The sequence below is a fragment of the Vespa velutina genome, chromosome 4 (assembly GCF_912470025.1).
Source record: "Vespa velutina chromosome 4, iVesVel2.1, whole genome shotgun sequence".
NCBI classification, from domain to species: Eukaryota; Metazoa; Arthropoda; class Insecta; order Hymenoptera; family Vespidae; genus Vespa; species Vespa velutina.
In genome coordinates, this window is record NC_062191.1 from 7104471 (window position 1) to 7119782 (window position 15312).

At 31.0% G+C, this 15312-nt stretch overlaps 1 protein-coding gene across 2 annotated transcripts in view; it reads right to left on the reverse strand.

Annotated features, from left to right (window-relative positions):
- The window catches only part of LOC124948350 (neurotrimin-like), a 155867-nt gene that overhangs the window by 10557 nt on the left and 129998 nt on the right, over nt 1-15312 (reverse strand). For both annotated transcript variants that reach the window (XM_047491835.1, XM_047491836.1), the window contains exons 4-6: nt 9149-9307; nt 4224-4352; nt 3944-4081 (exon numbers count right to left, since the gene is read on the reverse strand). In XM_047491835.1, the coding sequence (XP_047347791.1) occupies nt 3944-4081; nt 4224-4352; nt 9149-9307 (426 nt within the window). The remainder of the gene's footprint in view (nt 1-3943; nt 4082-4223; nt 4353-9148; nt 9308-15312) is intronic.

The window sequence follows — 15312 nt, forward strand, 5'->3', positions numbered from 1 at the left end:
AATATCGAGATCTGAATAAAATTACAACATTATGCATTGTATTCTTGTCGCTTAACGTCTGCTACCGTTTTATAACATTTTCTTTTAAAACATTTAAAAATTGTTTCCAAAAATAATATTATCATGCCTTACGGAAAATATCAATTTACGCGTTTAAAATTATCTTTTATAAGATTAGATCTAAAAGAAAATTGAATTTTCTTTTAAATCGATCTATTAATCTACAAATCAGAATTATTATAATTATGTATTAAATAGACTTATTTCAAAGTGTGATATTAACTAAAATAATTTTTCTTATTGCAAAATGATTAACTTATTGAGATCGTTTTCTTTAAAATTGAGATAACGAGAGAAGAATACATGATGGAAATAAAAAAATTTTTTAAATAACGTTATGTAGATCGGCTTCTTGTAATGATAATATATGAAAAATCTTATGCAATAGTTCTTTCACTCTTTCCTTTTCTTCCTTTCTTATAAAATTTTAAGTTGCACGACAATAAAACTCGGACTGATATTTGAACAAAGAGTTCTTTCTTTCTACTCTTTCTTTTCTCTCTCTCTCTCTTTCTCTCTCTCTCTCTCTCTCTCCTTTTTCTCACACGTACACCCATGCATCAACACGCTAGTTTCATTCTTTTTTAATATTTTTGATCTATATGAAAATAAAAATGATCTATTTGAAAAAAATTGAACGGACTTTTTGAAATAATATAATGTTAAATTAAAACTATTGTTAAATCTACTATATATACTTTGTGTATTAAAAATAATATTTCTTCTGAACTCGCAAGAAATTTTATTCTCACGTTGTTATCTCTTAGCTATTGTGCGATTTTGAAAGAGGGAAAAAAGGGATGCATACATAATAGAGAGATTGGAATTGGGCGAAAACCATTTGAGAAATTTCAGAAGCCGTTAGAGAAACGTTACAATAGTTCAATCAGTTTAGCAGATGCCTTAGCTTGTTCACAGACCCCGATCAAACTTAGTATTCGGTACACGGCCATCTAAGCTAACGTGATTTCTGTTTAGATCGACACCATTCAGAGACATTTCCGTCGTCCTTCGTAAAGATTGGAAATTTCGTCTCCTTTAGAATTTTCTTGCGATAAGAGAAACGTGTCCGTGAGCAGTTGCTATCTAGTTGCGAGATGAGAATGTCGAAAGAAATTTTTCAAAAAAAGTTTTAAACGACATCAACAATTAAAGGATTTCCTTCGAAGTCCTCTGAGAAATTATGTACGAAGTTGAATAATATACTTTTAAAGAATGATTTTCTCAAAGAAATGGAAATGTGGCAAGAATGAAGAAAAAATGCTAACCGAGAAATTTTTTATAAATTATAAATCAAATTAAATGAATTAGGTTAGATTAAGTCATATTAGTGTGAAGCCTTGGTGAAAGCTTCTTTATTGAAAAAATAAAATAAAATATAGAAAAGTTTGCCCATTCTCGTTTTAAACGAAAATATTGTAGTTCATAGGCGATGCTTTCAATTAGAAATAAATGGAAATTGATCGAAGAAACAAAAGCGATATAGATGAAAGGTAGAATCGACGAGCAATTCGAGTGAAACGGGTTCGCTACCGTCGCGAATGATTCTAGCCGCCACGCTCTGAAGCTCTTGACGTTACAACGAATCTGTGACTCCCGAAAAAACAAATACAAATTTTTCAATTGGTCGCCTAGTTTAAAAGAAAATGGAAAATTCTATACATAGGAAGTTGTGTCCTTCTTTTTTCTCTTTTCTTCTACACATAGCTCGATTCGAATTTTTCAAGTATCGACATTTGTTATATTTAAATGTGCGCTCGAGCGAGCGATTCGATTTCCGAAACAATATAGTGAGGTATGAGAAATGTAACGTTAAAGCTTCCATCATAACTATATCTCTCGATCGTGCAAACACGTGTTTTAGAATAAAATATCAAACCTTGAGACATTTTTCGATAAATTCCAATTTTTTAAGAAAATATAAAACGAGCAATTGTCGGATTGCTCTTATCCTAACATAATAAAACAAAAAATAAAAAATAGGAAGAATTAGGTACGATCAATAACTAGATTAATTTAAATAATATTTTATACATATAAATTGCCCTTTGAAGGTAGGTAGAATTTTTTGAAAATAGCGCTAACGACATATTTCCATTAGGATATAAAAAGATTAGAAAAGGTATAGTCAGCGAGCTAACACGATTGTCGGATCAAAATCTGGCATTGTACGTGACGTTATTGGTTTCAATACAGATGCAAATATCATCTACAATAGCGTTGTAATAAACGTTATGGAAGGAAAAGCGCGAGGGGAGAGAAAGGATACAACGTTTCTGCTCTCATATATCGACTATACGTACTCGTGTCCTCGGTCTTTCTCATAAATGCCAGATAAAACGACGTTATAACTTTAACGTCCTGTTGGATTCACATGTATTATTCAAAGGTTAATTCTGTTCGAGTAACCTGTTGTGAGAAAGTGAAAGAGAGAAAAAGAAAGAGAGAGAGAAAGAGAGAGAGAAAGAGTAAGAGAAAGAGAGAGAGAGAGAGAGAGAGAGAGAATATTCGGATTCGTTGGAGTTAGTCTATTTAAATGTACTGATGATTCGTATACCTAACATCTTCCTTTTAAATAAAATGTAGAGAAGTCAGCGGATCAAAGAGAACACGTACGAATTAATTATTAGAGTAGAACATTGGAAATCTTCTAAGATTTCAATATAATTTGAAATTTTGCGATTTTTTTCTTATCGTTGCAAGGTGCATTAAAAACAACAATAAATGTAACTCTGTAACTAATTAATATATCAAAGAATATTCTTGTTTCGTAATTAATTATTAGGTAGCTATGAGTGAATAGAACTAAGTAGGCAATGTTCTATACTATGTCGAGATAATTAAGCCACTACAATAGTCAATACATTTACACTATAATTTGTAACGGAATAGTATGGAATAATATGTCTTTAAATGTAATATTTAACTTTACTAAAGATGATAACAATCATCCAATTTTGAACTCTCGCTGTATATTAAAGTTAACTTCAATCAACCAAACAAAATTCTACTTGACTTAAGATTTCTAGATAAACGTAAAATATCTTGATATCTTCATGGCTTCAAACTAACGCTACTTTTTATTTTGACTTATATTCATTTTATATTAATTAGATATGTCTTAAATAATAAATTAATAATTTGTATAATACAGATAAAGTATTAAACAGCCTTACACTTCAAATATAAATACTCCTTGATATGAATTTTGTAAAATAGAATTTAAAATCATTGTGTAAATTTCACTCGATTAATTTACATTTTGTGGAAAACAGTGAATTGATTATTAAGATGAAGATTTCAATTTAAGATCTCAATTAATCTACTTTGCAAATAATCGATCGACTTTAAGAAATTATTTACTATACGTTATAATAATGTAAGCGTACGTAATGTGTACATATGTAAATATATAATATTTTTATTTGAACATACAATAGACTGAAGTGATATGAAAATATAATAAATAAGTTAAAATTCTTTCCGAAAAGAGACCGAAGCATTGAAATATCGTTTACGAAATTTTTTATGATTTTATTAACAAAATTATATATGGTCGATAAACACGTTCAAAAATATATATATGTATAGATTTTCGTAAAACATCATTAATCGAATCAACAAAATCGTTGAATTTAAAAAGAAAATAAAGATTTGACATAGAAAAGTATAGTAGCTTTTTATGGACGAAGCATAAAGCAGAATCAGGTTGTTTACTCTTGTCTTATATACGCTGGTGTTTATACGTTCGACATAAAGCATGTTTATTATTTTTTTCGCAATTTAAAAATGAGTGTTCCTACCAACGGATCTTTGCAACATACAAAAACGGAAACTAAGGACCTTTTATTTCTGTAATTAAACACGAAAAGAATTCATTTACCTTGGGGTACGATCTCATCGTTTTCTCTGGTCCAGTAATTGATAGATTTTGGATAAGCTTCAGAGAGACATTCCAATGTCATTAACTGCCCTTCTTGAGCACCTACTAACTGATTTGGTACCGAAATCATTGGTGGAACTAAAAAGAATCAAAGAAATCCTATGAAACTTATTGAAGTCGATCATATCGTTACAATAAAAGAAGTAATTTAGCTTTAAGATTAATATTTCTTCAGTTATTAATATTTTAAGATAAATTTGTAAAAAAAATAATTACGTACAGTGAACGATCAGCATGATTCTTTTACTGACTGACGGTGGTACGCCATTGGTCGCGATGCAGAGATACGAGCCCATGTGTAGTCGATTTACCTTGGTAATATTGAAGTGCGCTCCTTCCACGTTCATCACTGAAATAAAAATTGAACTGAACGTTATAACTCAGAGACGATTAATCGTTTTGTCTCGCAATTCTTTTTCATTTATCATCGAAGCTCGTTGAAACAGAGGATATTCTGTTGTTCAAGTGGTAACTAGTTGAGAAAGGAAAAATGAAAGAAAACTGTATTTCTTTTTTCTTTCATAGTACCGACTTCCTGATTCAAACAGCCAATTTAAAGTGACTCGTTAACTTCGATAACACAGTTTTGATGTTACCATACAGATATACAAAGGTAAATTTAGTTTACTTATTCGGACGTTGAGGCTGTCTACGTCCAAGCGTAAACCACAATTAAATCCGATGGAATATTTGCACGTTCCTAACAAGCTAAATATTGTTGAATACACGCTTATGAAAGCTATGCGGAATCTAAGGAAAGACGGTTGAGTTAGCTCCGCACCAGTTCCTATGTATTCGCTTTAACGGATGCTGATTACTTATGGGACAACAACAGGGCTCGCAACAATGCTCTTTCCCACCGACTGTCGATCGATGTTTGATGACAAATAATGGTTGTTACGATAATAAGGACCACACAAATGCCAATATTCGATCTTAAATATTACGAACGATTTATAAATAATTATTTAATCTCAAAAGATATGAATTTTTTAAGAAATTGAAACGTAATAAAAAAAAAAAATAAATAATTTGCGAAATGGATATATAAGTTATAATATTGTTCTACCTAAATATATAATGATTTGTTATGGATATTTTTAAGACATTGTATGGAAAAATTTCGGACGTGTTGATAATTTTATGAATTAATCAAGTACGAAGTACCCAAATTTGATATGCTTTTTCTTTGAATTTTTAAATTAATATATTTTTCTGAATTTGCGTTAATCTTCATTACATTCAAGTGAATAAATATCAGATTTCATTGAATGGCTAATCGCTTTTCAATACTTCCACTTGGTATGCGAAACGTCTCGAAATGATATCGATTCAAAATGCCGACTCTTCGGATTAACGATGTAATGAAGTAAGCGCAGATATGGTTAACCACGGCTTAAGATTGCACTACCGGTTATTCATTGTTGCTTAGACCAGAATCCTGGGCACGTGAGAACCAACTCGCACTCGCACTATTCTTCTCCTCTTCCCCCCTCTCTTTCTCTTCTCGTGTTTGCCAATTTCAATGCAAATATAGAAGATCTTCCTGTCTCTACGAACGTATTACCTTTCTCTAACCCATTGCCCTTACTCTAACGTGGTATATTTACTCTCTTGAGAGAAATTCTACGGGACTGATATAACTGCAATAAGGTTACCGGCCCTTTTCTGTTCTCCTTTCCACTGTTTAACGAACGTATCATCGTCGTCCACGTTCTTTATTAATATAATAGTTTCGCGTGGATGAAAATACCAAATTTGAACGAGATCCTGGAGTTCAACGTTCCCGCTAAATAAATTTCAGGAAATCCGAAATCTGAAATTGTAAATCCGTTTTTCTAATTATAATTCATTGATAAATTAAAATCCTAATTGAAAATGTAAAAAAGCGCGAGAAATATCAAAGAATATTAAAACCAAATCGATAGAGTAATTATTAGCTAAGACGATTTAATGAGTTTCTGAAAGATTTTTAGAATGAAAGATGAATAACAATATTTCATCTTATGTGTTGCTAAAAGATAAAACTTTCGATTAGAAATCTTCTCTGTTGTTTTGGTATAAATTTATATAAGATTAAATGTTTCGTTAATGTTATACAGGTGTGTGTAAATTTAATACAATAATTTGAGTTTAATTGTATATTTGAAGACTGAGATGCAGAGTAAATCAGATTATGTCTTTTTGCAATCGATTATCTTTATTCCATTTAATGAATTATAAAGTTAAGGATTAATAAAATAAATATTTCATTGAAAATACAAAAATATATTGAATAAAATAATGAATGTATTGGAAATTTCAAAAAGTTTAAAAGATCAATGAGTTGGCAGTATTTAAAAAAGATAAATGATTAATATTTATAGATATCGAAATATAGCTCCGGTATTATATCACGTATTTTTTGTCAGGGACATATTAATATAAAGAATTTAATTTTAAAAATATTTGAGAAGTCTGTTTACTGACATTTCTCTGAAAGAAAAAGCAACTATATAAAATAACCTGAAACCTTGTTGACCTGAGTCATATTGAATAATCCCGATATTTTTAAATGATTAAGATAACTTAAGAATGGATTATATTGAATGATATTCTATATGATTCTTTGAATGTTAGGACCAATAATATATCTGACATCGTGAAAGTTCAATGTATGTTAGACTTAATAATGGATACTCAGCGAAGTGATTCAACTCACTTGATAAAATAACTGTAGAGATGAATTGACTATTCGATGCAATATCTTAACAATCTCTCTCATAAGACACATGGATTTAACCTTTTATATGACATAAAATCTCGTGTTTATTTATTATAAACTCAAATATCATTAGAATTCACTTGAATTATATTCATTCGTACATCTATCTTAATTTTTTGTTCACATTATTACGATTTCTCAGACCTGATTAAATTTGGACATTTTTTATATCAGGTCTTAATATCAATTATATAAAGTATTTTTGGACTCGCTAAAGTAATATTTAAGAATATCTAAATTTTATAATTGAAATAAAATTATTATTCTTCCGTCTCTTTTGTTTTAATTTTAGTCTTTTAAAATAAACAATATTATTTGCTTTTTGAACGAGTTTAATAGATTCTTGTATTAACGATTGTTCTAGGTGATCTAAATGCTAACATGTTACAAACTTATTTTGAATCTAAATATGTTAATAGGTTTTGTATTTCACGTGCTCTATATTTTGAACAGTGTAGAACTACATTTCGTACAAGTGATACAAGCTCGTGGCATGACTTATGCATAGAAAGCGTTAAAGGTGTAGTTAGACCCCTCTCATAGACTGACTCGTCCTTCATTGTAGGGCATAACTTACTTGAAATTGAACTAAATGTAGCAATAAAACAAGAGAATAACTTTTTGATATATTGAAATATCTTTCTTCCTTTTTTGAATTTTAAAGATCTAAAGATGTCTAGATTTAAGCTCCGACCATTTACTAATTAACATTAAATATATATACAGAAGCCAATAGCAATTCGTAAACTTATCTGTAAGATTGTGAGAAATCTTTTGTCCTATATTCAAACAAATCAGTACTTACATTTTGTATTTTCTATAATTATAGGACCAGTAAAAATAATATTTTATAAGAGATATCCATCGGAGTGGCAGATGCTTCTACGTCTCTAAGAGAGTAATTGAAACGACTGTAAGAGAAGTCCTTTTAATACTGATGATAAAGGTCTAATATATTTATTTTGAACCGATATGCGGTTTCTCCTTGAAAATGAATCTGTGTTTTTATATCTGTCATTTCGAAGAAACTCTTCATTCTTAAATATCGATCCAATCATCAACGTGCTAGCAAGTGATTTATTATTGTATCATTGACGGAGCCAATGTTATGTTATTTTTTCTTGAACAATGAGATCAGCCGATCGAGACATTATCGTTACCGATATTATTTGTATTTATATTTTGACATATTATTGTTATATATAATACCGCTTAAACTTTATTATGGGAATACTATAGCACATAATAATTTTTATTTTATTCGACCCGATGATCTGAGACAAACACGAATGTGGTTTCCACAGTATGGAAAGAATGGAATTGAGCTATCTTACGATTATCCCTTCAAAGAGAAACAGACAGACAGAGAATGTAAGAGAAAGATGGAGAAAGAGGACGAAAGCGAGAGAGATATATATTTCTTTTGATATTGCACTTAACAAATTAAACTTTTATCTGCTTTTCGTTTGAATGTCTGCCTGTCATATAGATTTCCATTTGATCTCATCAATATGCCTTTTTATTTTTTGTTGCAATTTAAAGTGGTACACTAAATAATATAAAGAGTGCTTTTTCAATTATTTTTATTTGTATGCTACAATAGAATTGTTTAATTAGTTTCTTCATATATAAGTATTTGTTGAGCTTTAGAAGATAATATTGATAGTGCGATTAATGAAAATAAAATCATCTATCTTGATGAATGATTTCAGACTGATAGCGAAATTGTATCTTCTATTAGAAAGTATTTGAGAGAATTGTCTGATCATATTAAAAATAAATATGATTTAAATAGGATAGTACATATTGAATTGGAAATAATGCAATGTTGAATGGAAAAATAAAGAAAACTATTACCGATTGCTTCTATTATACTATAAGATTCTTTGCTTTGATTGATACAGAATGCTTTGTAAAAAGGTACCTTTTTACAAATCACTTTTATTTCGATATCTCTTTAACTCAGGAAGTCAGTCTTAAGAAGAGATCAATAATTAACAAGATTTCTTTTATCTTTCTTATCTTCTTTTCTCTTTTTTTTTAACTTTTAAATCCAATATTTGTTTATATATTTGATTAATCTCGTCAGATAAATAGAATAAACTTTAATTATCTATCTATTAATTTACTTATGAAATATTAAGCGATCAGTTTTAGTATCGTCCTATGGATGGAAAGATTCATGTCATTTTACTCATTAGTAAATAAAATAAGGGTTCGGAAATATTTGTTTCATAAGCATTCAAAGTTGGTATTACTTTAAATGCGACTTTATAAAGATATAATGATCGTAATTCAAGAAATTCATTATTCTAACATTGTTGAAGCAAATTACGTTTTACGAATTACGTGTTTACGAAGAAATAACTCGATAAATTAACCTTTTTCTCCATTTCCGAGGAGAATTTGCTGACCGTCTTCACGACGCCATGTGATATTCGGTGCAGGAGAACCCGTTGCTGAACATCGTAAGGTTACATCGCTTCCTTCTCGTACGACCATGTCCGTACTTGTTTCGTCGTCCAAGATGTCTGGCGGAACTGTACATAAAAGTATTACATCACAATAAGAATATTTATTCTTCAATAAAATTTTCAATTAAAGAAAAATCTTTACGAATTTATTATTAACACATACAGTATACGCGAAAGTATTCGTGATCATAAATAGAAGCGTGAGATAAAAGGAATTTCTGAAAGCTTCAGCGAGATAATAATTATATAATTCTTTATATGTATAATAAATTATTGAATTGTTAAACGATGAATTTAAATCGCCTTTTTGACGTGTTTTAATAGCTGATCTTCAAAATACTACTAAAAAAAACGATATATAATATATTTGCAAGTCGTTTACATTATAATTCTATTTTTGACCACAAAGTATCATTCTAGTATTCCTTTCTTTGATACCTTCGATAATACTTAATGTCTTTTCTCTTTGTTTTGTAACTCTTGCAGAGACTCTTGTTTTACATTGATTAACGACGTTCAAGTTATTTTCAGGATGCTTTGAAGTAAGAGTAACGAAGTTTCTACTTCAAAGTATGTTGTTAAATTTAGGACCCGAATCAATTTAAGCTTTTAGTAATAAATATTCTTTGTTTCTTCTGTTTCATACCTTTATTTAAAATAAACAATCATTTGTACTCTTTGATTAAGTACGATACTGAATTTATCAAGATTGCTCTATGAAGTACGAATATTGAACACTATTATTTATTTCTGAACTCATCTCTTCATTTTACTAACTATTTAATAATGGTGGTTTAATAATCATTCTACTTCGTCCTTTGACTTCTCGTATCGAATGAGAATAGTTTAGAACAACATACTCGCAAAACTTAATTGCATCTCCAATCTCGAATAAGAAAAGCGCACAAGTTTCCAAGAGAAACTGATTATAGCATTAGGAAAATGAAAACAAGACGAAGAGAACTTGTTGTCTTAGAAAATGGAACTCACATATTTCCACAGTGACAAGTTCTTAACAATAAGTTCTCTCTTTCCTATCTCTCTCTCTCTCTCTCTCTCTCTCTCTCTCTCTCTCCCTCTCTCTCTTTCTCTCTATCTTTCTGCAATGTCCACTACCTTCATCCGGTGGTTACAAGAGCAAGTTCCAACCGGTCCTCATAACAGTTAACGCAACAATAACCCTACCAAAGTACACGAGCCGCCAGCGAAGTGGCTAGGGATATATAGCTATGCGTCTATAAATCAGGTTTCCCAGAACCGAACAGTACGTGCACCAGAGGCGGAACGGTCGCAGGGGCGGGATTCATGATTGTGTTCATATAGATGCTCACTTACAGACACACCAATATGAACAGAGAAATAGAAAGAGAAGGAAGGAGAACGAAAGGGAAACAAAGACATACAGAGCGAGGGAGGGAGAGAGAGAGAGAGAGAGAGAGAGAGAGAGAGGGAAGGAGGAAAAGGAGGAACCCTGACATGAGGAGAGAGTCTCGTGCACGTAATAAAGTAGAGAATGATAACGCGAAACGACACATCCGCGACGGAATATCCGGCGGAAGCTGGAATCGTAACGTACTTTACTCGGATCTCAACGGACAGAAACTTCCCTTATGGTCGTGAAAGCCGCTTCTCTCTATTCTTCTCTCTGCCTCGTAAATGATAGAGATACGATCGGTAAATTTAGGACGAGCCCAAACCGCTTTCTCTCTCTTTCTCTCTCCCTCTCTCTCTCTCTCTCTATCTCTCTCTCTCTCTCTCTTACTCTCTTTCTTTTTCTCTCTTTCTTTTTCTCGTACAAACAATTTTCTCGATAATAAGGAAAGCGGTTGGTCTTAACGATGAACAGAAACTTCGTCTTCCGAAAATCATTTCCTTTAATCTTACAAACGATTAACATCCTTTACTATAAAACCGTTCGAACAACTTTATATCCATTCTCTAAGAATCGATTTTTAAAAATACTTAAGATTCATGTATAGTAGTATACCGTTCTGCAGAATAACGAGCATCTAGATTCGTAATTCAAGAATCGTGGATTCGAAGCAAGACGATATCGTTAGTTTCTTTTTATTGTAGCAATATGAACGAACATAATCGAGTAATTTATTCGTTTGGCGTAAATATATTATATATTATTTTTACAAAAATCAAAAAATGAATTCTTTTCCATCCCATCTGTGAGGTAAAATTCCCAGTGATATTTTTTTTGTGGTTTCCCCTGTGGGAGTCCACTTTATATTATTACTATTACTATTACTATTGCTATTGCTATAAAAGAAGTAGTAAAAGAAGTAGGTACATCCTACGTCATATGATGGTGATTTATAATATTAAAAGAAGAAAAAACAACTTATAATATAGCCAATTTAGTCGTTAGTTTTTTATGAAGGTCTCAATCTTCCATTTTTGGTATATTCCTTGCATTACCTTACGTTATGATTTTTCACTCGATTTCTCAATAAATTCTGTTTTCGATAATTTGAACACGTGATCATCCACGGAAAGGTATATCTAAACTGATTTAATATAATCATGTATAGCAATTCTTTTATTTTCGTCACGTTATCGTTTATCTCTCTTATAATCGTATTGCCATTTCGTAGTATTCACATTTGCTTTTATTTTGTTTTTCCTTATATCGATTTTACATTATTTTGTTTCTTATTGATTCTTTTATCGATTTTGCGAAACTGTTAATTCGTATAAAATTAATATTTAAATTAACAATTATACAAAATAAATAATTAATACTTGCGATCATTTTGCATTTGTTTCAACAATCTACGATAAATACAAAGTATAATAAATTAATATTTTAACAATATTTTAGTTATTTATATATTATGTAACTCGTAAAACGGGTTAAAAACAAAATAAATTTAATTTAATATTTCAAAATGTATAAATCGCAAACTCAGCTTAAACAAATAATAATTCCAATCATTTTATATCCATTTTAAAAATCTATGATATACACAAAATATAATTAATTAATATTTCAATCTAGTTATTTAAATATTACACAGCTCGTAACACACGTTCAAAAAAAAATTTTTAATTTAATATTTCAAAGTGCGTAAATCGCGAGCTCAGTGTTCTTGCCTTCATTAATATCAGCAAAAATGTACGCAGAGTTGAATTCGACTGAAGGTGATCTTAGTACTCTTTCATAATTATCTCTTTTTATACAAATAGATTTAAATAATTAATACTTTCGTTTTTTTTTTTTAATTACATATATAAATAATATATTATGTACGCAGAATATAATGAACTAATATTTAAAAAATAATCTATTTATTTAACTATTTACGTAGCTCGTAAGATGCTTTAAAAATAAAATGATTTTAATTTAATATTTCAATAGAATTATATTTTGAACTCAGAGTCGTTAGCTGTATGTACAATAATATCAACAAAAACAAACGCTAAAGTGACATTGATCATTATCGATCCAGTTTTCCTCTACATTCCGATGAGTAAGCATCAAAGCTCTTTCTTTTCAATCGAATAAGATTAGAAAATTAATACTTTCGATGATTTTTATAATTATTTAAATAATATATAATATACAAAAAGTACAATAAATTAATATTTAAATAATAATATACTAGAGTTAGTGTCTAGTAGAGTTAGAAACTTTTTTATAGTTTCTTATTTTAATTAACGTTCTTCTTTGGGGGAAGATGCTCGTTGTGCAACAACATAAAGCAATCGCTAGTAAAGCAATGATGAAATCGAGTGTTTGTGTCGCTAAAATAGAAAACAAAAAATCGTTAAGTAGAAACAGTGTTTGTTCGTTCATGTTTTAAATAACAAGTATACTTGCATTGACCGCGTGCAATATAATTTTTAGAGTCAATGTTTGTTCGCAAAGTATCTTTCCTTTTTAATAATTGTACTGGTTGTATATATTTATATAAAACAGTAGAGTTTCACGAAGTAAATTCAGTGACCGTCTATTAATAAATAATTAGTGGGTATTAGAGTCAGTGTATCATTGAAGAGGATTCCAACCAATTTCGATGTCAAACTACCTCATTTTCAACTATCTACGAATCAACTACCCTCATTTGTGACCTAAATCGCAGACGAGTGTTTTGGAGACGTAGAACTTCTTAAGTAGTAAGTGAATTTGTAAGTCCCTCTGATCACTCAATCATGTCGAGGATGAAAAGTCCGAATCGATATTAACGTTATTAACAAAAGAATCGATATTAACGAGCTTTGATAAAAGATAAATAAGGAAATATTTGTGATATATATATAATCTTGATCCAATGATTTTCCATTGTGTTTTTATATAAAAATTAATTAAATATTTAATCAATTTGATTGATAAAAATATCTCAATTGACTCAATTAGATTTCAACTTGAAAGAGAACAATGAAGCAGATGTTAGAATTTTTGGAATTCTATACTAGTATAGGTTGCCGTGTTTCGAAGAAACAAACATTTAACAGATCAGTTAAACAAATTCTGTCTGTTCATTTTAATTTTCAAAATATTATCAGCTCGAATGATTTGTTACGCACAAGCGTAAGAGCAGTGAGGGTGTGGGATATATGAATAAACATCAGAAGATAAGCGAAACATAATTGATCACTCGTAAATTTCTCTACGGGCTAGATTTAACTAGATACAATTAAATCCATCCATTTCAACAACATCACCCGTAACCGATCACATAGAATTTATGGTATTAGAGAATGAGATGTCATTGTTGGTAGTCGGAAACAAAAAAATGTATTATATTCTACAAAGCAAGATATGATATTCGTGGATAGTACTGTTCTATTTGAGCTTTGCTGGTATGTCCATTAAAGTCGAAAGTGCATCCACAGGTACCCTAAAGTCAGAGCAACTCTCCGAGCGTCAAATAAACGTGTCCCTCGCGAGTAATGTCTTACCATGTTCGCCTAAATGTGAATCAGCCCGAAGGTGCACCGTAAACTCTCCTGCTCTCTTTCTCTTTCTAACAAGAAATGTATGTGGATAGAGGTGGATCTGCAGAAGGTCGATTTTATTCCGCCCTACGGCTGGAATTCGATTTGCGATTGAGTAGCCTTATGGGTGATGCTGAATTGGCGGGTCAAATCCAGCACTTTTTTCTTTCCTTTTTCTCTTATCACTGTATCTCACTCGTACTCACTCTGGCGGTACAGAAACATACATTCCTCCTACCACACACGCTAACGCTTACTAACCGTTATATTCCCTTCCTCTCTTTTTTCTTCTCTTGATTCTCCTTCTTCCTTGCTATCTAGTCAGTGTTCTAGAGGTTACTATAGCGAGAAGTATACGCTACGTGCTGGAAGTATTCATCCCATGACTGGTTGCCACCCTTGCGACTATCATTAATCACCCACTAGCTCGTCCGCTTCTGACCACCACCGCTACCACCACTACCATCACTCCAGTCACCCTTCCGAAAATTTAATGCCACGTGCTACGACGTTTGTGTCATAATGTGCAAAACTCGAGCGGCATTGTGCAGCAAGCCGTACGACACGTGTCTCGATCATCGCGGAAATTAGAACGAAGGGAGACACGCGTACGGTAAATGCATCCACTGCTTCCATGTTCTATTTTATGCTTGACAGAATTCTCCTATCGCTTAGCTTTCTCATTTTCTACGATTCTTTTCCATTGAATTTTACTTTTAGAAGATACTGAGAGTCGAGGGAGAGGATTGTAATTAATGGCGGTATGATTGAGCGAACAGCAACATCTACGGCTGACATGCGTGAGAAATGTTCGTGGAAGAACAGGACAATTTATTTTTCGCTTTATTGTCTTGTTAGAGATACGGCCTGGATCTGAACTGTCTGAACGACATTGTCGAAGATCTACTGGACATTCAACTTTTGCTCGCTTTGGGATTAAATTATATTCTACGGGGTGTTTCGATTATTCGAGTTACTCTAGTTGTCTAACAAATCAGACCGAATGTCAAGAAACAAATTGCTTTTATACAGATATCAGAATTCTCCTTGGTGTTACGAATTTTCGACATATTTTATCTTTCTTTCATGAATTTTATTCGCAAATTTTAAAGTTATATATCGAG